Source organism: Chiloscyllium plagiosum, unplaced genomic scaffold (genome assembly GCF_037043375.1).
Source record: "Chiloscyllium plagiosum isolate Xiang-an unplaced genomic scaffold, Cpla_swu_hap1 HiC_scaffold_3, whole genome shotgun sequence".
NCBI lineage: Eukaryota > Metazoa > Chordata > Chondrichthyes > Orectolobiformes > Hemiscylliidae > Chiloscyllium > Chiloscyllium plagiosum.
This window is the reverse complement of record NW_028270141.1, coordinates 72,244,938-72,269,785: the sequence shown is the minus strand read 5'-3', so window position 1 is coordinate 72,269,785 and position 24,848 is coordinate 72,244,938. Positions and strand designations below refer to the sequence as shown.

Sequence of the window (24,848 nt, the reverse complement as noted above, 5' to 3'; positions counted from 1 at the left end):
TTCCTAGGACCTTACCATTAAGTGTATAAGTCCTGCTAAGTACAAGTGCAAAGATAAGCGTTCCCTGAAGATTCAAACTTTTTCAGAATTTACAGTATTCACTTAACACAAAAGCCAGACTAATTCAAAAATTTCACCTGGCCGTGACCTAATGCACACAAGTTACCTGCAAAAACATTCAGTATCATGTATTGCTTTTGTGTGTACTATGTATGCACAATCACTTCTGAATAAACAAGACAACTGCAATGGACCAAGACGTTTCAGAAAAGTACATCGATAGGTGGCATCAACTCACTGATTGAAGTGCACCACGATGACACACCCCTAAAATAACTTGGCTTTTTGATGGCTGCTGGGAAGGAATGCCAATCTCAAATATTATACCACTGACACTGCGAAAAACATCTCCTTTCTCAGTACTTAGATTCACATGATACATTAAATGCAAAATGTTGGGTTGAATATTCACCTGAGTAAGGTCCACACTCCACTATTGTCACCTCAAATAAATAGTTCCTGAGATATCTCCCATGAACAAACAAAATCAAATTCCAAAGTCAATGACACAGGAGCTCATTGGCTGTGGAGTAAAAGCCAGTGATTATCATGGCTCTTCTGGTTATCAAGATTAATGATATCCAGGGGGGTGATGGCTAAGAATGCTGGTTACAAGGAGGGAAAGGTTTCGGGAGGGCTTGAATACAGATGAGGAGTAATCACGAGAGCAAAGCTGAAAGATGAACTCACTGTGGACGAGAAGCTGTTTTGTGTAGCAAGTGACAGAGAAATGAATTATATTTTGGGTGAAATCCGGGGTGGAGTTTGGGGTTAAGGGAAGGGTAGCTCTTAAGTATTTTCTATGAGAGTTGTGTACAAGTCTGAACGTTCTGGAGCCATCAAGCAACTCCACCCCTGATATTATGATTGAGCAGTTGACAGAACAACTGAAGGTGGATCAGGGGATCCTGGGTTACTCTTGTAACAACTCAAATCTGCAGAATTTGGCCTTTGTTAATGTTAAGTTTCATCCTCTCATACCAGGCAAAATAGAAATAATCTCAGTCAAAGGTGAGTCTTTCTCTTTGCTCACAATGGCATCAGACTCTGATGCTTCTCGGTGACATTCATTTTATGCTGCTTGGATATTGAGGATGCATAAGCCCTAGCTAATCCTTTTCTACAGGAGGCTATTGGGGTCTGGAGCAGAATAGTTCTGAGAGAACTTTACTTTAGCATTAGTGAGAAAGATATCAACGAACTGTAATTCTGCCATTATTTTGAGGAATGCTTTCATCACCTTGCTCAGCCAATCAAGTGTTCTTTGCCAGGTTTCAATTGATCCTTGGCATATTTGGTTCATCCATCACATTCGGATAGATGTCAGTGTCATAATTCAACTGCAACAAGTTGATTGATTTGTTCATTGTTCATTGAAAGTACATCGCTCTGCTGGATTCAGGCCCATTACTCAGTTTCTTTTCTCTCTTGATCACTCAGCCGTACCATCCTATACACCTTCCCCTTTTGGGTCACAACCCACTCCTCCACTTGAAAATAGTTATGGCTCTGTTGTTTTGTCTTCCTCCTCTTTATCTCTGACCCTGGCATGCATTCAACTTTCAATAATTCCCCTCTTCCTCTCAGCATTCTCTAATGTGCAATCACCCATCTCCACATTCTTTAGCAGTAACTCACTCATTCATTCTCCTTTTTTTTGAAATTCCTGTCCAATATTCACAGTAAGAATAACATCGCTAATTGCTTTGCCATTCAGTCTGCCAAAAGAAACAGAAACCATTTCTCTTCTCCACATTCTCCTTCACTGAACAAAGTCACAGGGTCAGAGATTTACAACATTAAAAACAGACCCTTTGGTCCAACACAACCATGCCAATCACATATCCTAAATTAATCTCGTCCCATTTCCCAGAATTTGGCCTACATCCCTATAAACCTTTTCTATTCATATAACCATCCATATGCCTTTTAAATGTTGTAATTGCACCAGCCTCCACTACTTCCTCTGGCTGCTCATTCCATACACGCACCACCTTCTGCGTGCAAACGTTGCCCCTTAGTTCCCTTTTAAATCTTTCCCCTCCCACCTTAAACTTTTATGCTCTAGTTTTAGACTCCCAGGTCCCAGGAAAAGACCTAGTCTTTTTACCCTATCCCTTCTCCTCTATGTGGTCACCAATCAGCCCCTGATGCTCCAGAGGAAACAGCCCTAGCCTATTTAGATTCTCACTATTGCTCAAACCCTCCAACCCTGGCAATAACCTTGCAAATCTTTTCTGAACCCTCTCAAGTTTCACAACATTCTTCCTATATCAGGGAGACCAGAATTACAGACGGTATTCCAGCAGTAGCCTAACCATGTTTTGTACAGCCACACCATGACCTCCCAACTCCAATACTCAATGCACTGATTAATAAAGGCAAGCACACCAAACACCTTCTTCACTATTCTATCTACTTGTGACTCCACTTCCACTGGAACCTGCATTCCAAGGTCTCTTTGTTCAGCAACATTCCCCAGGACCTTGCCATTGAGTGTGTAAGCCCTGCTCTGATTTGCCTTTCCAAACTCCAGCACTTCACATTCACCCTCTGCCATTCCTCAGTCAATTGACCCATCTGATCAAGATCCCATTGTACTCTTTAGTCACATTCTTTGCTGTCCACTACACCTCTAATTTTTATGTCATCTGCAAACTTACTAACAATACCTCCTATGTTCACATTCAAATTGTTTATACAAATGACAAAAAGCAATGGACCTAGCACTGATCCTTGTGGCACTCCACTGGTCACAGGCCTCCAGTGTGAAAAGCAATCCTCCACCACCACCACCCTCTGCCTTCTACCTCTGAACCAGTTCTGTATTCCAAGTGATATTATTGCGATGATTTTGTTGAGTCTTAACTTTGAGTGAAAATTAGCCCCTACCTACTGACTATCTGCCTCCAAACTATCCTGTAAAAAGATAGACCGTATCACCAACCACATTCCTTGTATCTTACTTAGTGCACCAGAAGCAGCAGCATCTTGTTTCAGCCTTCTTGTCAAAGGACAAACCAAGATTCTGTGTGTCCAAACTGTGTCACCATGAAGCAACAGAACTTCTGATGCCAAATTGATCCAAAAGGATGACACTTTGCTCGCTGGTTACACCTGATGCAAAAGGATACAAATCATTGATAGCAAAGACCAAACTCTGCAGCATTAAGATTTTAATGCAAGTGTGTCTCAGGAAAGAATATTCAGGCCAGGCACCTTCAATTGTGCCATTAATTACTCAATTACAGGAGTAGAGTTGTTTGATGGTGTGCCAGAGTATTCAGATCTACACACAATTGCTTCAATCACAATTTACAGCCAGAGGTCCTCGAAAGACGTGATCATAGGCTGTCAGAGGATGGGTACGCCAAATGGATTGAAAACAAGACCTGTACTCAAACAGTGAACGTAGGGAAGTGATTAAAGCTGTACTCCATACTTAGCATTTGACTTTACCAAAGAAGATGCCGAGAGTCACAAAAACAAACAAGGTAGTTGAGATACTGGTTGGGCTGCAAAATAGAATGGGGAGATTGTAACATTGCACCTTTGTTTCAGAAAGGGTCTAAGGACATATCCAGTGTCTAAGTCATATTGTTTCATCATACTCAAGGAAGCAATTGGAATTGATAATATGGGAATATATAAATTTAAATATGATTTAGACAAATGTGGATTAATTTAGAAAAGTCATCATGGTTTTGTTAAAGACAAAGCGTTAAATTTTCTGAAGATGGAACCAAGATGTTTGAGAAGGTCAACACAGACACATGTATGTGAACTTGAAGTTTAATTAATAGCAAGCTCAGCTCAAAACAGATGCAACATATAGGGGCTAGGGACAGCACGGACAAGAGGAAACAAGGCAATGGTAAACTAAAGCCTCAGTTTACCACTGCCTTGTTTCCTGTTGCCTGGCGTTGGGGGGGCAGGCGGAGGGGTGGTGTTGGACGGGGTTGGGGGGCAGGTGGAGGGGCGGTGTTGGACGAGGTTGGGGGTGCAGGCGGAGGGGCAGTGTTGGATGGAGTTGGGGGGCAGGCGGTGTTGGACGGTGTTGGGGAGCAGGCAGGGGGGCGGTGTTGGACGGGGTTGGGAGGCAGGTGGGGGGGGCGGTGTTCGACGGGGTGGGGGGATAGGCGGGGGGGTGTTGTTGGGGCGGGGGGGGGGAACTTGCACGTGGTGTGCTGCAGTCTCCTCTCCTGGGGAGCAGACTTCACAGAAAACTCTGAGTCCCAGAGGAGAGGCATTGAATCGATTAACCAAATTATCAATTTACCGAAAGAAATAGTGCCGGCCCATCTTGTTCAGATAATCAAGGTTCCTCTGTATATGGATATCATGTAGCGAAGGTGGTCACACTTGTGGTCAGCAACAGAAATAGTTACCAGACTGGTTAAGAGCTACAATCAAGCATGCTGGGAATTTTGACCTCAGTTAAAACCACAGCCAGGACACTCTGTGACTTGAAACTGCCTGTGTTGACTAAATAAGACAGGTGTCATGGTGTCTCTACCTTACATGGACCATGGAATGTGACTGTTTAATATTTTGCTGGTTTTTTAAAAAAGCCCAAGGTCCATTAGCTGGTATCGAACAATATGTTCAGGATTTGATTAATTCATTGGCTGAGTGTCAGAGATTTTTCTGGAAAAGAGCAGATACATTAACAGAACAAAGAAATTTTCAGAGAATCCTTCCAAACCACATTTCAGAAGCACATACTCTGAAGTGAGCTTCAGCAACAACAAAGAACTATGGTGAGATCTACACTGAGAACAAAGCTGGCCACTTCATTCAAATTAGGGTACGACTTGAATAAAGCCAAACTTATAAAGTTATAGTTAGAGTTAAATGTGGATTAAGTAAAGCTAAGGTAAAGTTAAATGAAGTGAGTTGAAGTTCAAGTTAGGTTAGATGAAATGAGATGTAAATGTCACAATAAAATGTCTGTTCATATTGAGTACTGGTGCTGAAAGAGTTAAATAAAAAAGGTTTGTTTAATTAAACTCTGAGTCAGTTCCCTGCCTTTTGTCTGTCACACACGTTATGAAGTTGATGTATAAAAGTGCACAATAGTGGAAGAGTGCATAGTTGCTTTAAAAGAGATTTTTTTTTCTGTACTTAGCAAAGCAATTTGAAAAAAAAAGAATATCTGAACAGCAGTCTGACGCACAGCTACAGAGAGCACACAAATCGAAACATTATATATTAAACAGCCAGACAGCATTTTTACCAATACAACAAGTCATTTCAAATTTAGCCAATTTAATTCTTAACACTTAAATACTAAAACTTAGGTACTAAAACCCTATCAAATTTAAATCTGGTGGTTTTGCCAACGTTGAACCAATCGGATTGTAAAGAAATTAATAGATCAAGGCTATAAAGATGAGGGCATTTTGGAAAATTGGGGAGACCAACTGAAGAGGTAACAACTTCAAACTCTCAGAAAAAAGCATCATTGTTCCATAAAGGTACCACAGCATATTTACCTACTATTCAAGACTGCAGAATTCACGGAGAGAACAGTCCCTGTCACAAGAATTTGACATAGAGGCATTTTGGAAAGATGATCTGTGGAGAGGGCGACAAGCATTTCGGAAGACACAGTCACTCAAAGCTCATAGAGAATAAGTTCTAAAATTTTTATTGTTTTGTTATACAAGTGGGATTTGTATTTATTTGAACAACATACTATTAGAATCTTGTTTTACTTGGGAATAGGTGGCTAGAGAGGAATTGCTCAGTTTGTTAGTTCAGTTAATTTGTTCACTGTTGGAGTTAGATAAATAAGTTGTTACTTGTTAATTATAAAGTGGGTGAACAGATTCAATTTCATTTTACCACTCCTTTATAACAGATTGGGGGGGGGGGGGGGGCTGGGGGAGAGCTGAGGGGTAGGTTATACCATTTGTCACACTTCTTTATCAGATTGGCAACCTTCTCTGTGTGTTTTGGTGTCAATCTCCGCTCTGCAGCAGACAAGGGCGGAATGCCTAAGTAAAAGGTTTGAGTACTTCTTTTGCAGATTTGAAGTATGTGGGAACAGAGGAACGAACTGTATAAGCTTCTACATAAAGAGGAAACTTTTGGCCAAGACGAATGTGGATGCACCAAATGTCAAGTCTGGAACATTTATAATGGGGACTAGAGAAATGGCAGAGATCTTCAGCAATTGCTTCGGGTCTGTTTTTAAAGACGACAATATAAGAAATATCCCAGAATTAGAGTCAAGTGACTGCCCTGAACATCTCTCTCGCCCCAGTTGGAATTATTAACAAGTTTGTACTGAAGAAATTGACGGGGCTTAAGTTGATAAGTTCCCAGGACCCAATAGTCTACATCACAAAATACTGACTATAGACAGAGCAAATGCATTGGTAATCCTCTTCAAAAATGCAACTGATTTTGGAATCATTGATGCATACTGGAAGCTCACAAATGCCAACCATACTACTTAAGAAAGGAGTAAGGAAAAATTAAACAGGGAATTACAGAGTAGTCAACCTTACAAAAAAAATACTAAACACTATCATTAAGGATGTAATAAATGACACTCGGACAAAAATTCTGATTGGACATAGTCAGCATGGATTTGCAAATGGGAAATCATACTCTTAAAAACTCAAGAGCTTTTTGCGGATACTAACAACATTGATTAAGCAGACTCAATGTAGTTTATTTGGATTTTCAGAAGGCTTGTGATCAGGTCCCCTACAGAAGGTTGGTTAGCAACACTAACGCACGTGTTAAGTAGTAATGTACTGGAATGGATTAAGGATTAGCTAACAGGCATGAAAACAATGAGAAATACATGGGTCATTCTTGGATTTGCTAACTGTGAACTGCAAGGATTGGTAGTTAGGCCCCAGCTATTCAGATTTTATATTAAGTAACTTGGACTTGGGGACCAACTACAATATTTCCAATTTTGCAGATGATACAAAGTTAAACAGGAACAAGTGTGCAGAGGAAGTTGTAAAACATTTACTGGAATATTTGGACAGACTTAATGATTCAGCAAGAACATGGGAGATGGAATATAACGTGCAAAGATGAGGGATGCTGTCCACTTTGGGAGGAAGAACAGCTACGCAGAGCATTTCTTAGATGGCAAGAGGTTGGAAAGTGTAGATATGAAAAGGGACTTATCAAAAAATCACTGAAGGCTGTTATGCAAGTGCAGTAAGCTATTAGGAAGGCTAATGGAATGTTAGCTTCTGTTGAAAGTGCATTTGAGCACAGGTAAGGTGAAGTCTTGCTTCAACTGTCTAGCAGCTTGGTTAGACAGTATCTGAAATATGAAGAATAGTTTGGGTCTCCTTACCTCAGGGTAGATAATATTGCCAGTCAGAGACTACAACAGCATGCACCAAATTGGTTCCTAGGATGGTGAGACTATCCTATGAAAATAAATTGGGAAAACTGGGCCTGTATTTTCTAGAGTTTAAGAATGAGGTGTAATCGCATGAAACCTACAAAAATATATAAAGGTGCATCCCTAGTTAGGAATTCTAGAAGTAGGGAGGAAGGGCGGGATACAATTTAAAAATAAGGATGCCATGCAGGACTGAGATGACAAGATTTTTTTTAAAAATCAGAGGGTTAGGAATCTTTGGAACTCTTCAGCCCAGCCAACTATAGAAACTCAGTCTTTGGAGTACATTTGAAGTAGAAATTGACCATTTTCTACCCCCACTCCCATCCCCCACCACCATCCCACCATTTTCCAAGGCATACCTGATTATAGGGATATAGTGGGTAAAATGCATTGAAGTGTTCGATCAACCAGTATCTTATTGAATGATAGGATAGGTTCAATGAACTGAATGACCACATCCTGTTCCTACATATCTACTATTCAAGTAACCACAAAATGATTTATCCTATGTTCCTACCTCCATTGGAAAAGTATACTGGCAATTCAAACCAAATGAGATCATTCTGAAGTATTGAAGAATAGTAAACAGTACGTTAGGAGTTCAAAGGCTTTATCAACTCTGAACAAAACATTGAAGAAATCTAAATTAAAAAAGGTTTAGAAAAACATAAATATCTCTCAAAACCAAACTGAATGAATGAGCCAAGTATATGTTACTCAGTAATAAAATTCACTATTCTGTTTATTAGATCAGTACATTCTGCACTAGACAGGCAATATAAAATGTAATTTATAACTTCCAGGTTAAGGAAAAGACAACAACTAATCCGAAGGAAGACATTTTCAAGGCAGCAGATACAATACGAATTTGATCAAAAGACTTCAAAATAACTGAAGCCCAGTAATTTGTTTTATAAAAAGTTGCATTCAATCTAATAGAGAAAGAGATAACACTAAGTCAAATCAATTGACTGTTAAACTCCTTTAAAAAGCTACAGAGCAAGTATATAATTTCTAACTATATATAAAATACATTGTGAATCTCACAACCAAGCCTATAATCCAGCATCTAATAATTTTCACATCACAGACAATCTGGGGAAATTACACATTTAATGCATTTACCTGAACTCAGATTACTCAGGCTTTTTGCCACTTTAACAAACATTGATGAGGAAAACACAACTTCCATGGTTTGAGGGAGGGACTGAAATACAAAGCATTAATGCAATGTTTAGCAAGTGCTTATATCAAAAAAGAGAGAAAGAAAAATCAGACTTCCATCTTCCCAACATCTAAAGCAATTAACATCATACAGATCAGGAAGTTTCCAAGTTTAAATCCCTGATGTGTGCTCAATTATCAATTTCAATTGTGCTGATAATGGACAGGGTGCTATCAGCAGCCACAGTGGCACAAGTAGCAAGAGGAAATCATATGTTTTCTACTCCTGATCAATGGGCAAATACTTCTGCTGGAAGTGTATGTGAGATGACTGGATATTTTTTCTTAAACTCGGGCAACTGTCTGTGTGGAGTTTGCACATTCTTCCCGCGTCTGCGTGGGTTTCCTCCGGGTGCTCCAGTTTCCTCCCACAGTCCAAAGATATGCAGGTTAGGTGAACTGGCCAGGCCAAATTGCCCATAGTGTTGGGTGCATTAGTCAGGGGTGAATGCAGGGGAATGGGTCTGGGTGGGTTGCTCTTCAGAGGGTATGTGTGGACTTGTTGGGCCAAAGGGTCTGTTTCCACACTGTAGGGAATCTAATCTAATCATATATGCATGTTAAAATCAAAATCAGGAAATGGCAAGCGAGGTCGGTAGAGAGGAGCTCAAGAGTGATTGAAGTGAGCAGAGAAAGAGTAAAGCAGAAAGAGGTAGGGGAAGAACAACAGAGAGAACATGCAACATTGGCCAGAGATTGACTTGCATGTTCCTTCCACTGGGTTCTCTTTTCCATCTTTGCTTTTCCATATCCTGCTTTTTATCTCCAGTCAATGACTGTAATGCCAAATTGACCTCAAGTTCTGCTTACAGACATCCCTGCATTGCAGATGTAGGTAATCTGCTGGTCACATGCACCAACAAAATACCTATACAGTACATCTTTTGAGATGCAGCCATTGTTTATTTTGCTGACCTGACCCAGCCAACAAAGTCATTGCTAACAACATGGACAAACACAGTAAGACCCCTTTACTTACATATTCGGCACTCTGCCTTAGCATGACATTGCCAATATTGGAGACAATGGAAGGTTGAACTATTTAGCTTCCTTTTCTTGGTTTGCATAAATTATCCATGTTTTACCACCGTAAACACAGCTATCAAGAACACATGATTTGGAGATACCGGTGTTGGACTGGGGTGTACAAAGTTAAAAATCACAACACCAGGTTATAGTCCAACAGGTTTAATTGGAAGCACACTAGCTTTCAGAGCAATGCTCCTTCATCAGGTGACTATCACCTGATGAAGGAGCGTCGCTCCAAAAGCTAGTGTGCTTCCAATTAAACCTGTTGGACTATAACCTGGTGTGTGATTTTTAATCAAGAAAACATGTAGCTTTGCATTCTTGGTTAAGTTTCAGTTACTCCGTTCTCAATTCCTCAACATTGATATATGCCATTGTCTCCAAAGATCTCATCAAAACCTTGGATCTTGTCAGCAGAGATAGATTCTTTCAACTGCAGTGGATAATAGACTTCCTGTCTACATTTCATTCCACGAGAACAAGCACAGTTTCACGAGTTACTTTGGAGTGACATCGAATGCATTCAAGATTAGCAACAGGGTAAAACAGGGCTACACCCTGGCACCAACGCTATTTGGCATACTTTTCTTCATGTTATTGTTGTGCACTTCCAGTAACTCAAATAAGGATGTCTACCTACATCTCAGAGCTGCCAGTGAGCTGTTCAACTCGGCATTTTTCAGTTTTGCCAACAGAACACACAGAAATGAGGGGCTGTGCAATAACATTAAACATATATGCAGTTTAATGTAAAACAATGGTGAATGAGACATAGTCAGCAATAGGAAGCCAAGTCTGAACAACCTTGAACATTAATTATATTTCATCCTCTGTAAACCTTTAGTATTAGATGTTCGAGAAATCACAGTAAAATTCCTGTCAAAATTGTGGACAGGATTTATACTTCTAAACGCAAAGGTGCACAATGCCAGTTTTAATAAATAAATATAATTATAATATTGTCTTGCACATTTTATCTTCCATATTGCACGCAGTTTGCATAAAGTAGCTTTACTATTTTCAAGTGAAACAGAAGAATGCAGTAAATTAGTTTGGACTTATGCATCCATGCTGTTTGGCATCAAGTTTGTTGTTATAATAACCCTACAGGTAATTTTCCAAATCTGTTCTATTCCACTGAAAAAGTTTAATCTTCCAGGAATATACAATTCTGAATGCTTGAGTCATTTAACATATTCACTTATAAATAAATTAGCAGGTATCTGCTGTAACTAATAATGTACAGTTGGAAGGGGCTCAGCTGCATCATAATCTCATCACCAAACAACAATGGTTCAACCCAAGCCAAAGCATATGGAATAAAAATGCCCTTCAACTGAAATGGTCTCATGTGAGTCAGACTGGGCCAGTACTAATCTGGACTTGGACACAGACCAAATTTCTGCTCTTAATTCAATACTGTTTAGCAATTTCAGTCAGACATGAGAAGTTACAAGTTGCTGGCATTATCAATAAATGAAAAACAAAACAACATGGGTATAGTAGGGGTACATTTCATAGGGCAAGGCTGACTAGCAATCTGCATCAGCATCTACCTGAACAATATTTGATCTGAAGTGCTTGATGTTGAACCGAGATGACTGAAATGAAGATATCCCAATAGCACCCTTTACTGTGTTTGGCATAAAAGCAAAACAAAATTCCACCCACAGCAATGAAAGTGAGCAAGTGTTTGAATACATCCAATGATGTTGTGCATTGCTTACATTGTTTCTCTTTACTTGGATTAAGAAAATATATTCTTCCCGGAAATGTTTTCCATTTTAAATTCAACATCCGTAGCAAACCCATGTTACATAAATTATCTGCAACAATAATCACGACAGTTTTACCACTCATACCCGAAGTATCTAAAAGGTTTGTAATAGACATGCAGGAGTGAAATGTCACATAATCATTAGCATTAATCTTCTCTCACTACGTAACAACAACACAGTACTTTTCACCAGTAATTATACATTGCTGAAATTCACTTTACAATAAGAGGATAGAAAATAAAATGTTTTGCCCGTTTATGGTAATTTGAAGTATAATCCTTCTAAACCATTTTTAAGTTTTATCTTTTTGCTAGAATGGAATCAAAAAAAAAGCGTCAAAGCACTTTGTATCTAAATGGCCATTGTAACCCAAGCAAATAGTACTTAACCACAGGTTGATCACCATCAATCCCAATACTCTTTTGACTGTTTGCAGAATTCCCAACTGAACTCAATGCAAGTACAGTAATTGTATTCCCTAGCCTGGAGAAACTGAAGTTATTTGTAGCATCAGTATAGTTCTTCTAGGCAAGACGTAAAAATTCATCAAATGGCCTACTCCTGCTTCAATTTCCCATGTTCCCATGAATACTAGAATGCCATTTAGCTTCTGGAAGCTATTATGCCAGGCAATGAGATCATGGCTGATTTGTGACCTAGTGCCAAAGGTGGCTTTGCCCCATAACCCTTGAGAGCTTTAGTTAACAGAAATCTATCAATCACAGATATAAAACATACAATTGCTCAAGCAGCAAATGCAGTTTGCAGAAAAGAGTTCCAAACTTCTAACACCTTTTGCTTATGAAATGCCTCCTAACTTGATGCAGTGTCAACTTTTAGACAATGTCATCTTGTCCTAGATTTTCCAACCAGTGGAAATAGTTTTTATCTACCTTCAGTTCCTTATTTTTAAAAAACTTGATTAAATCAACAAACCTTCTAAATTTCACAGAATACATGGCCATTGAGTTCCTTTGGAATTCTGCAACCAGTCAAAATAGTATTGGGATTGACGGTGATCAATCTGTGCTTAAGAAGCCCACTGATGTTAAATTATAAGGTAAGATAACACTTAGAAGTCAAGTCGTTCTCATAAAATCTATACTGCACTTCCTCCCTCCAAGTGCAACGTAACTTTCATGAGGTACAGAGAGCTCAAAACTTCTCAGCGAGCCCCCAGGTTTATTCTAACCTCTCTTTCATATATGCAGGGATTTTGCAGTAGTATAACTTCTAACAGCTATTCAATACATATAGGTGAGCATTCCATTGACTTTTAATTATATTCTTCAACAGTTCTTGATATCTTAATCAGCTTTGTACAATACACAGAACTCCACTGTTTCAAATTATTATAATCGTATGCTGATCCAATCTTTACACTTTTTCCCCACTTATCCTATTAATATATCTTGCAGTTTCATGCTTCTATCTACACTGACTTTAATTGTATCTAACTACTGGGATGAGATGATTTTGTATCCAAGTCATTAAGAATTCAGTTAATAATTCTGTCATCAACACTAACCCTTTAAGAACACTAGCCATATTTCGCCAATTGGGTTGCCTGCCATTGTCCCTATTCTGTCTCCTGCCATTCAGCCGATTTCCTAACCATGTCGATAATTGACCTTCGATTTCATGATCTGCAGCTTGAACTTTCAGTCACTATGAGACTGATTTTCAAAGTAGAACTGCATGTTTAGAATTTATGGCTTGAATATATTTTCTTCATACAAAAACAGAAACTATAAAGAATAAATTATCTTGGACAGAATGGTTTAACATTCTAAGACACTGTCTTTAAATTGCAGTTTCTGAGGTGGTGTCAGTTAGAGACCCACAAATGCCCAAATTTGAGGTGAATTAACTTTATAAAAGAATATGAAGAACATATTGAACAAACACAGGTGTAACTTCAACTTGGAAGCTATGACATGGCTTTCAGATGTATTCTGAATATTCATATATATAAAATCCAGAGAAATCCCTTGGTTTTTTTTTTTGCAGAGGTGACTAGTGAACAGTCAGGCACATCAGACATTCCCAGTCAGTATCACGCTGCTATTCCCAATGAGCTGAAACATCACAGCATTAATTCACTATGTTGAATTATAGATTAGTAATTTCCAAACAACAGATATTAAGCTAACTGATCTATAATTCCCTAGTTTCCCTCTGTCACCTTTCTTAGAAAGACAAGTGTAATTTTTGAAAGAAAATGAAAAGATCCCACATTGTTTTTAAGATTATACTTAGGACATTTGCAATATTTTTATCTACCACCTTTAGAACATTGGATGGAAACCATCTGGTCCTGGTATATATTAAAAATGGGGGATTTTTTAAAAGTCCCAATATTTTCTTCATTCTTATTCATTTGCTTCCTTTAATTTTGCTGAGCATTTGATTCAATGTTACTTTTGTCACAGTGTTGGTTATGTCATCCTCTTTCTCAACAGCAAATACTGATGCAATGAATATTTCATATGTCCAGCATTTCCTTTCAATAACTCTATCATTGCTGTCAGTCATCAAGGAGCCCACCCCTTAAATCTAATTGTAAAAAACGTATATCTCTCTCTTTCTCTCTCTCTCAAATTTCATAACACAGATCGCTTTTGTAACTCTTTCAAGCTGTTTTGCCATCCAATCTTGTTCTCTGTATCTATTCCTGCGACCAGAATCTGTGCAAGTATTTGCATTTGTCTTTTCTTACGCTGTCCCTTACCTCTTCAATCACTCCTTTTCTGTTAAAAATGGCAAGTAGAACTTTTGCCCCTCAGAGATATATACTAGTTCTGCAGCACTTTTTTTTTTCTTGAACACCTCCCACTGATGATTTATCACTTTAACCATTAACAGATTTGCAGTTTCCTCTTTCTCATCATGTTAAAGTCAGCATCACCCAAGTCTAAAATCTGAGTAGTTGCAATGAACTCAATCAAGCTATGATCAATGTCAGAGAAATGTTTGTGCGTTGTTAGCTCGATCTGGCCTGCCTCTGTGGTAGTGACAACGAATATTGTTGCAGAAAACTGATCTAAATACAATAAGTTCCCTCTGACATGAGTTACTCTTATTCCAATCTTTCAAGAAATTGTAACATTCCTCATTAATATCATTCTGCCTTACCTACCTCTGCCTCTCTGCTGCATTTATACAGTCTACCACTTCCCTACTACTACCAGGTGTACAATTCCCATCCACCTCTATTTTAAAGTCAATAATGTTTTCTGTCTGCTCCCTTCCCCAATGTACCCCCTCATTGAAATGTTTTGAGCCTGAATCATTTAAGTGACTCTCTCCGTCGACCATTACCCTATCCTTCCTGTACATCCTATAATTTGGAATATTTAGCTCCCAGTGTTGACAATGCAGCCATGTATCAGTGTTAGCCACAATGGCACACCTTACAAGCTGAATTTGTGCAGACAAATCAAGTTATCCCTTGAACTAAAAGTTTATTTGGAATTATTTGGACCACACGTGCTAATCCATCATTTGGTTATGATGTCTGTTAATCCATGGAATATTTATTCGCTCATAAGCATAAAAGGCAAAGTCTGATCTTTGCTCCCCATCTGCACAAGGCTGAAGGTGGTTAGGAGTTGTTTTTCTGAACTGTGGGAGTCAGTCTGGCTACATTCGGGACATTACCCATTCCCTTCACATCCAAGATTTTCATTTCCCTGGCCCCCAAAGTCTCCTTTTCACCATGGACATCCAGTCCCTGTACACATCCATCCACACCTATAAAGGCCTCCAAGCCTCTCACAACGTCCCAACCAGCACCCTTTCACCAACACCCTCATCTGCCTTGCTGAACTGGTCGTCACCCTCAACAACTTCTTTCAATCCTCCCACTTCCTCCAAACCAAAGGGGTAGCCATGGACTCCCGCATGAGTGCCAGCTATGCCTGCCTCTTTGTCGGGTACATGGAACAGTACATCTTCTGGAATTAAACGGCACCACCCCCCACCTGTTCCTCCACTACATCGATGACTGTATCGGCACGACGTTGTGCTCCCACAAGGAGATTGAACAGTTCATCAACTTCACCAACATCTTTCACCCTGACCTCAACTTTACCTGAACCATCTCAGAAACCTCCCTCTCCTTCCTGGACCTCTCCATCACCGTCTCTGGCGACCAACTAACCACGGACATCTACTACAAGCCCACCGATTCACACAACTACCTCGACTATACCTCCTCTCACCCTACCTCCTGTAAATACACCATCACTTATTCCCAATGCCTCCGCCTTTACCACATCTGTTCAGAGGATGACCAATTCCATCTTAGAAAATCCCAGATGGCCTCCTTCTTCCAAGATCGCAATTTCCCTTCCCATGTGGTTGATGATGCCCACCAGCACATCTCCTCCACTTTCCACACCTCTGCCCTTGAACACCACCCCTCCAAATGCAACAAGGACAGAACACCCCAGTCCTCACTTTCCATCCCACCAACCTGCACATACATTGCATCATCCTCCGCTAATTCCACCACCTACAAACAGACCCAAACACCAGAGATATATTTCCCTCCCCACCCCTATCAAAGTTCCAAAGAGACCATTCCCTCCACGACTCCCTCATCAGGTCCACGCCCCCAACAGCCCAAACCTTCCTCCCAACACCTTCCCCTGCCGCTGCAGAAAGTGCAAAACCCACAGCCACACCGTTCCCCTCACCTCTGTCCAAGGCTCCAGAGGATCCTTCCACATCTGACAGAAATTTACCTGTACCTCCAACAATGGCATCCACTGTATTCATCGCACCCGATGTGGTCTCCTCTACATTGGGAAGGCAGGACGCTTACTTGCGGTTCATTTCAGAGAACATCTCTGGGACACTCGCACCAACCAACTTCCACTCCCCATCGTACTGTGCCAAGGACATGCAGGTCCTGGGCCTCCTCCATTGCCAAACCCTTACCACCCAACGCCTGGAGGAAGAACGACTCATATCCTGCCTTGGGACCATGCAACCACATGGGATCAATGTGGATTTTAACAGTTTGCTCATTTCTCCTCCCCCCCACATTATCCCAGTCAAGCCTCCAACTCAGCACCGCCCTCCTAACCTCTCCATCACCTTTCCCACCTATCCGCTCCAACCTCCTCTTCTCCCTTACCTTCATCTACCTATCATATTCTCAGCTACCTTCCCCCCAGCCCCACCACCCTCGCATTTATCTCTCAACTCCTCAGCCCACTCGCCTCATTCCTGATGATGGGCTTATGCCCAAAACGTAGATTCTCCTGCTCCTCAGATGCTGCCTGACCTGCTGTGCATTTCCAGCACCACACTCAAGTTCACCTGGCAGAAGTACATCCATAGTGCTGGCAGAGAGTTCCATTAGCCATGAAGGCATAGCAAGAGTGAGTCAGGATGCCAACTGGCTTGGAGGAGAACTTGCAGGTTATAGTGTTCCCATACATCTACTGCTGTTGGCCTTCGCGGTGTTGAAGTTGCATGTTTGGAAAGGGCTGATGCAGGATTAGCCAATTATTGCACTGCCATTTGGACGAGGTGCACTACTGCCACTGTACTTCAGTCACAGAGAACTGACCAGTGAAGGGGGTGGGAGTTTGCCAATCAAGTGATATGCTTTTTTCTGCCTGGAGTCAAGCTTTGTGTTGTTGGAATTGCACTCAGTCAGGCAAATGAAGTGTATTACGATGATGCCATAGCTTTAAGAGGAGTATTTTGTATTGTTTGCATGTGAGACAACCTATTTTACAAAATTTGCATTTGCTAAGGGTGTGTTTATGGGACGTTAATATATTGGAACTGTTAATTAATAGTTAATATATACTATTTTGTTCAGCATTGTGGTAGAGGTACAATTACGCCAATTCTTTTATTTCTATTTTGACTATTTTATCTGTAGTGGAAAAATGAAATGTGTTTTTCTTTTGAAGATGATAGTTTAAACTATCAAATTGCATCTGGAATGCAATGCCTTACACTTACCTTTAAAATAAGAAAAAGTTAGGGTCTAGACCATCATCATATTTTGAGAGAGTTTTGTCTTATCCATTACAGGATATACCATCACACTCCTTGTAGACTCCTTGAGGAGTGAAGTGGTGAGCTACTCATCACAAAATTGCAAGCCTGACCTACTCTTGTAACCACAGTATTTATATGGCTGGTTCCAGATAAGTTTAGTTTCTACCAGCTTCTCCAAGAACGTCAATGGTGGAGGCTTCAGCATTTCTAATATCACGTAATGTCATGGAAAGATGATTAGATTCTCCATCATTGGAGATGGTCACTGCCTGGGTGTAGTGTAAATACTGCTTACCATTTATCTGCCCAAGGCTGCATATTGTCCTGGGCTTGGTGCATATGAATGTGCAATAAGTTATGAATGGGACTGAACACTGTATAATCAACAAACATCTTTGCTTGTGCATTTATGACGGAAGACTATTGATGAAGCTATTGAAAATGGTTGAGCTGAGTATATTATAAAACTCATGCGATAGAGACTTGTGGCACAGTGGTCGTGTGCTTATCTTTCTGGTTCAGAGGGTTCATGTTCAAGTTTCATCTTCCCCAGACGTGTGCCACAACATGTCAAAACAAATAACTATCCGAGACTGCCTATAGTGATGTCCAACCATTATGATCATTTTACTTGGTTGCTTACTCTAACTCCAACCACTGAAGATTCCCTACCAGCTGATTCTCAACATTTCCGATGCCACAATTGGTCAACTGCTACCTGCACGAAAATGGCATTCATTCCAAGCTCAGTAAATGAATCGCCCATGTTCAGGCCAAGGCTATAATAAGGCCAGAGGCCAAGTGCCCTGGTGAAACATTTCTTTTCCGCAGGTTTTCTTGCACCTGCTGTGTTTTATGTACAATCTGTAATTATTACTGTCTTTCCTTTTGCTTTGGAATGGATATTTAGGTCATATTTTACATCTGAAGCCTGCTCTTATTGCCAACAATGTACTGGCATTAAACCCCATAACTGCCTTGTTTTTATTTTTACTAGATTCCTGATCACAGCGTTTAGGTGGAACCTGTTTCAATAGTACAGTTCCTCGCTGTCTCAGTGTTGGTTTAAATACCCCTTGCTCTTCACACCTCTTAGTGTTCACGGATACCATTCTTGGGCAAATTTGCACATGGCTTACCTATTAATCAATAAAGACAATGCCACTATCCTGTTCTTTAATTTAACTGCTGACATTCTCCAAATGGAAACTCTTGTATATTTTCATTGGTAGTTCCAACATGGATCACAATCACTGGAACCTCTCTCTCTCCACATCCACCACCCATCCAACCCTCCCAATATCTTTCCTTCAGCTGCTCTGCACTGTCCCTCAGTCTGGTACCAGGTGGAAAACATATCATTTGAAACAAATGCATCTCATCCAAAAGGAAGTCTCCTTAACTATTGATTTCTCTAATAACCAAAAACACACAATGCCTTTCCTCCTCTCCCTCTAAACTTCAATAGTCAACATGTTGATTGAGTTTTTTGAAGAAATTATGAAGATTGATGAAGATTGATGAAGGCAAAGCAGTGGGCATTACCTGCATGGACTTCAGGAAGTTAAAAATCACACAACACCAGGTTATAGTCCAACAGGTTTAACTGGAAGCACTAGCTTTCAGAGCGCTGCTCGTTCATCAGGTGGTTGTCCAGTTAGTGCTTCAAATTAAAACTGTTGGATTATAACCTGGTATGGTGTGATTTTTAATGTTGTACACCCCAGTCCAACACTGGCATCTCCATATCAGAACTTCAGGAAGGCATTCACATCGAATACAGAGCTAGCTAGCCATTTGGCGACAAAATTGGGTTGAAAGTAGGAGGGAGAGGATGGTGGTGGAGGGTTGCTTTTCAGACTGGAGGCCTGTTACCAATAGTGTGCTGCAAGGGTTGGTGTGGGTCCACTGCTTTGTGTCATTTATGGAAATGATTTGGATGCGAATTCAAGTGGTATGGTTAGCAAGTTTACAGATGACAAAGTTCATGCTGCAACAGACAGAAGAGGCTTACCTCAGAATACAACTGGACTCTGATCAGATGGGTTAATGGGCCGAGGAGTGGCAGATGGAGTTTAATTTAAGATAAATGCACACTGCATTTTGGAAAAGCAAATCTTAGTAGGACTATACACTTAATGGTAAGGTCCTGGTGAGTGTTGCCGATCAAAAAGGTGCAGGTTCGTAGTTCCTTGAAAGTGGAGTTGTAAGTTGATAGGGTGGTGAAGGTGGCATTTGGTACACTTTATTGGTCAGTGTTTTGAGTATAGGAGTGGAGAGGTCATGTTGCAACTGTACAGGTCATTAGCTAGGCCAATTTTGGAATACTGTGTGCAGTTCTGGTCTCACTGCTATAGGAAAGATGTTGTTAAACTTGAAAGGGTTCAGAAAGGATTTACAAGGATGTTGTCAGTGTTGGAGGGTTTGAGCAGTAGCAAGAGATTGAAAAGGCTGGGGTTTTTTCGCTGGAGCATCGAAGGCTGAGGCATGACCTTATAGAGGTTTATAAAAACTTTAGGGGCATGGATAGGGTGAATGGACAAGGTCTTTTTGGCAGGGTAGGGTAGTTCAAAATTACAGGACATAGATTTAAAGTGATAAGGGAAAGAGTTAAAAGGAACCCAAGGGCAAACTTTTCACACAGAGGGTGGTGTGTGTATGGAATGAGCTGTCAGAGCAAGTGGTGCAGGCTGGTACAATTACAGCATTTAAAAGGCATCTAGATGGGTATGTGAATGGGAAGGGTTAAGAGGGACATGAGCCAAATGCAGCATTTAGGATATTTGTTTGGCGTGGACGATTTACACCAAAGTGACTGTTTCCATGCTGTATTTCTCTAAGACAAGTGAATCTTATCTTATGTTATAGCGTAATAAATTAAGAGCTGAGGTCAAAATCTGATCAGCCACGATCTTATCAACAGGCTGGAGGGGTGAAATAGCCTGCTGCTCCTCTTTCAAGCATACAATGAAATGCTATTACATACAGGAAAATAACTGACATCCTCCAGCAGCAAATGAGAGGGGGTAACACTACTAGGGAAAAAATTCTACTTAGTATTTATCTTTTATAATGCAATTAACGTATTTGTATATTTCATTCACTTAACAAAAATGTTGCAACTTGCCTGTGAATCTTGCCACATTGGCTGCACTGTGAAACCATTCAACAAATAATCTTGAACTCTAATAGACAAAATACTTTTTGGACTTTCACAGCACAGGATTCACGTGCAATAACCATTAAATTATTTGACAGTGATCAAACTTTGTACCTCCAATATCAATCCGAGTATTTGAGATAATAGATTTATTTATCATTTAGACACCCATCAAGCAGTCTTTATTCCTTTCAAAACTGTACTCAAAAGTGGCATGCATTTTTAAATTGTGTTTAACATTCAACTCTTCTCCCTCATACCCTGTGTTTTTTGAGAACATGGTGGCCTAAATCCACCTGCAATTGAAATCATACACAAGAATTGTTGAGCTGTTTATGATCTGACAACATTCCAAATGACAATACATCATTGAACAAACCGGAATGTTCATTGTATAGAATTGCAATATATTACACGTTTGTCAGTTATTTGGCCAAGCTCTGGATTGGTATGAATAAAGTCTTCAATTTCACATAGCAAAACAGGTTTGAGACTGCTTTTGCAGTAATTGTTAAGAGTCGTTTTTTTATTGGGCACTCTAATAGGCTTTGAGGGAAAAAATAAATTACATTACACATACTGTAATGTTAATTAACCCACTCAGATGCAGGAAGGAGTGATTTCAAGCATCACTCTGGACTTGCAAAAATATATTTAAGAATACTTGAAACACAGTTTGTCTTACCTCCCACTCTTTCCATCTACAGTACTTCCTCCACCCTCCCTTCACTAAGCTACTAATTGTTAGGTGCCGCATTTAAGAAATATAAGTTTAGATTTTATTGTGTGTGAACGAAGAGGAAAGGATGTACCTTTCACACAAACTATAGAATTACAATGAAAGCATTGTACTGTTGTTGAACAGAAAGACAGCAACTTTCCCTGGGTGTAAAATTACCAGGAAATCAATGAGTTGCTTGCTTGTACTTTTTCATTACTAAGGTACTCCATTTTAAATTACATACCACTGGGGCATACCTATTGTCCTGAAAGACGCCACCTTCCCCCTCGCTTTTCAATGCAAACTTATTTTACCAAGGGAGTGAGGTCAGCTAAATTACAGTTGGATTAATTACAACGAGATTCGAAAGTAACCAGTTGCTTTATGTCCTCTTCGGCTCTAAATGTTAGTCTGTAAAGTGGGATGAACATTAGGCGAAAGAAAGATATTTATCTCTGCATATATCCTGCGATGTGGAGTCAAGAAAATAAATACCTACCGACATTATTTTTTTAAAAAAGGAAATAGGAGTCAGTGGCCGCTTGTAACAACGTGCCCGCTCGACCCGGAGTCAAAGCCACGGCCCCCCTCACCTCTCAGCAAGTGGCTAACCTTGAACAGCCTCCCCACTCCTCACATTTCCACAGCAAACAGAACAATATGGAAATAAATCACCAATTAAACAACTGGAAAAAAAAAGTGTTCCTTCATTCTGCCTGACACGAAAGAGAATTTTAAAACAAACTTGGAAGCTCAGCCACCGACCCCGCCGGCACACTGCCCCAACCGCTCACATTCAACAAGCCGCGTTCCCCTGGCTCTCACCGGCACCCCTTCAACAAACTACCAGCAGCTGAGCAAACCTCTTCCTTCCCTCAACAACAGAAACTAAATAAAAAGAAAACTGTTCTCATTAGCTGCTGAATCAATAGCTTTTGTTTGTTGTTGCCGAGTCCAGTTACAAAAAGAATTCTAGCACACAGGAGCCCAGGACACACACACCTTGAGGAGGAGGATCGGGGCTCGGGGCTGGGGGCTGGGGGGGGGAAGTTGCTACTCCCTGGAACGGTGAGACTCACCCGAGGAGAATTCCACAGCGGCACTGCCACAAGTTTCATACAACAACAGCAAAAGCACTAAGGGCGCTGCATTCATAATGTTCGAGTCGGACTTCTGCAGATTGTTTTCGTGGTTGTGTTTTTTTTTCTCTCTCTCTCTCAGGCTCCTCACTCCAGCTCAGCGCTCCCACAGCCTGGCCGATACATTCCCCTCCACTTCAATACTTTGTAACAGCGAGAGGAGCCCCCGGCCAGCCCCTGACGTCACCCAGACACACACTCACAGCGCAGGAGGGAGGCCAGAGCGTCCTCTACTGGTTGGCCGCGCACTCACCAAATCATCCCCTTTCTGTCTGTCTGTCTGTCTGTCTCTCTCTCTCTCCCTCAATGCCCATGTTGCACACTCACAGCAGGAAAGTACCAGACCGACAGTGCACTCGTGCAAAGGACAGCGTCTCATCGTGACACTGACGGCTTTTCCTTCATAACTGGAATGTGAAATAACTGAGAGTTTTGACCGTGAGGCTGCACCGTGTGCTGCAGGTCCTTTCTGTGATTAAGGGGGGGGGGGGGGAGTTGGAACGCATCCCAAACTGATGCAATATTCACACTAGCGCCTGGGAAAAGGGCATCAGGTAAATTGTAACTGGTGACGACTTGCAGGTAACTTTTCTGGCCCCATTTGCGACAACGTTAACGTCTATAAATGAACTCTATATATATGAACTATATATTTTCTAAATATGAACTACACCCAGAATATGTTTAAAGTAGGGAATTAGTGGTGATGTCAACTCATTAGTAAATTAGTTTGACAGTAAAAGTGAAAGAAAATCAATTTCAGGTATTGCGGGGGTCAGAGTGATGTTTATTAGGTGGGTTTTTTTGCTGGATTGATTGAAGCGCAACTATTTATCGTGCACTTCCCCCATTAAATGTGTCGGCTTCGCAAATTATTATAAAACTGTTGATCGGAAATTTCAAAGTGATATGCAACTGTCCATCTACTTATATTCTCTTTTCCCCTTAGAAAGAAATACGTGTTAGAATTTTTAAAACTGGTCTCAAACAATTTTATGCACTCAGTCGTTGCCAAACCCGCAACTGGAGAGAGGATGGATGAAACTCAGAACTGATTTCATCCGCCATCAAGTGTCATGCCTGCTGTGTGCTTGATAATCGGATCTTTTGATTTGTACTGCCACTTTTGAATCAGTTTTTTTTTCAGCACCTTCAGGTAACGCCGAGGCAATGGTTGTCTGCATCTCGATTGACATCCAATTTTGGGGAATCACTTCTACATTGCTTTTCTCATTTGAAAAACTAACGTGCAGAAAGAAATAAACTTATTGTCAAACCCCACAAACACTCTTTGCCTCCAGTACACTAGCCCTCCCCAGTTTGTCCTTTTAGCATTTTGTTTCACATTAAGATATCAGGGTTTTTTTGTAAATATCTATGGCTGTGTGTCTGGAGGGGGTTTAAGCTGCTCTGGACTTTGACTTGAAATGTTTCTCACTGGTGTGAAGCAATAGAGCAGAGAGGTAATGGAAAGTGCTGCGCAGAAGCACACAAAGCAAATGAGTAGGGCAAGCGTTCTGTTGCAGCAGATGATTTGTAATCATTAGGACCCACAGGGGAACTGTCACCTTTACTTGGGGCCATCAGCACTTTGAAGAAGCCCAAGCTGAGGGGTTTTTTTTGCTCTGTATGGAACCTAGCTATTCAAGTTACAGCCTGCATTTTTTTAATGGTGGGCACTGCACTGCACCAGAGACTAGGAAAAATTATAATTATTTATAAGTAACTGTACCAAGGCGGTTCATTGTTGCCTTCAAATATATTTCTGGCCTTGATGTAACCTTGGGTGAATACTATACGTGATGATTCTTGCATCAGCACAGTATTTTAGTTCGCCACGGTTAAATAGAACACAAGGCAAAATCTGAACATTAGACTAAAAATGTCTCAGTACTGCAATTATAATCATATGGAACATGTATTATCACTTACGTGCTATTTCTTACATACCAGTTAGCAATCTCATGAATTATAGTGCACGGAAATGAAAATAAAACTCAAAATGGAAACAATAGTTTCAGCACTTGAATGATGTTTTATTTCATGCTAATAAACAGAACCAGCTGGAATTTCCTGTTGAACTTGCAGTTTGTTATACCGTACCTTTTTTTTAGCTTCTACAGAAGAATTATTGGCAAATTATCAAATCCAAACGACCAGTATTTCATAACCATATTGAGTTTCTTTAATTCAAGAGGGTATAAGTAAATACTCATTAGTGCTATTGTTCTTTATTATTTGCAGGGTTTAGAACCACTCTTTCATTGAGATATATTTGAGAAGATGAGTGGACAATTCCTAAAGGCCAGCTTAAACTACAAGATGGCAG

General features: G+C 40.4%; 1 protein-coding gene across 10 annotated transcripts in view; it reads right to left on the bottom strand.

The window, feature by feature from the left end:
- ptprk (protein tyrosine phosphatase receptor type K) overlaps window positions 1-22,635 on the bottom strand; it is a 586,179-nt gene extending 563,544 nt beyond the window's left edge. For 5 of the 10 annotated variants that reach the window (XM_043683688.2, XM_043683689.2, XM_043683694.2 and 2 more), the window contains exon 1: window positions 22,460-22,634. In XM_043683688.2, the coding sequence (XP_043539623.1) occupies window positions 22,460-22,535 (76 nt within the window). In that variant the 5' untranslated portion in view covers window positions 22,536-22,634. Of the gene's footprint in view, window positions 1-22,459 lie in introns of all 10 variants that reach the window. The other 5 variants (XM_043683662.2, XM_043683679.2, XM_043683684.2 and 2 more) reach the window with 2 other exon arrangements.
- Between the last annotated feature and the right edge of the window lie 2,213 nt (window positions 22,636-24,848).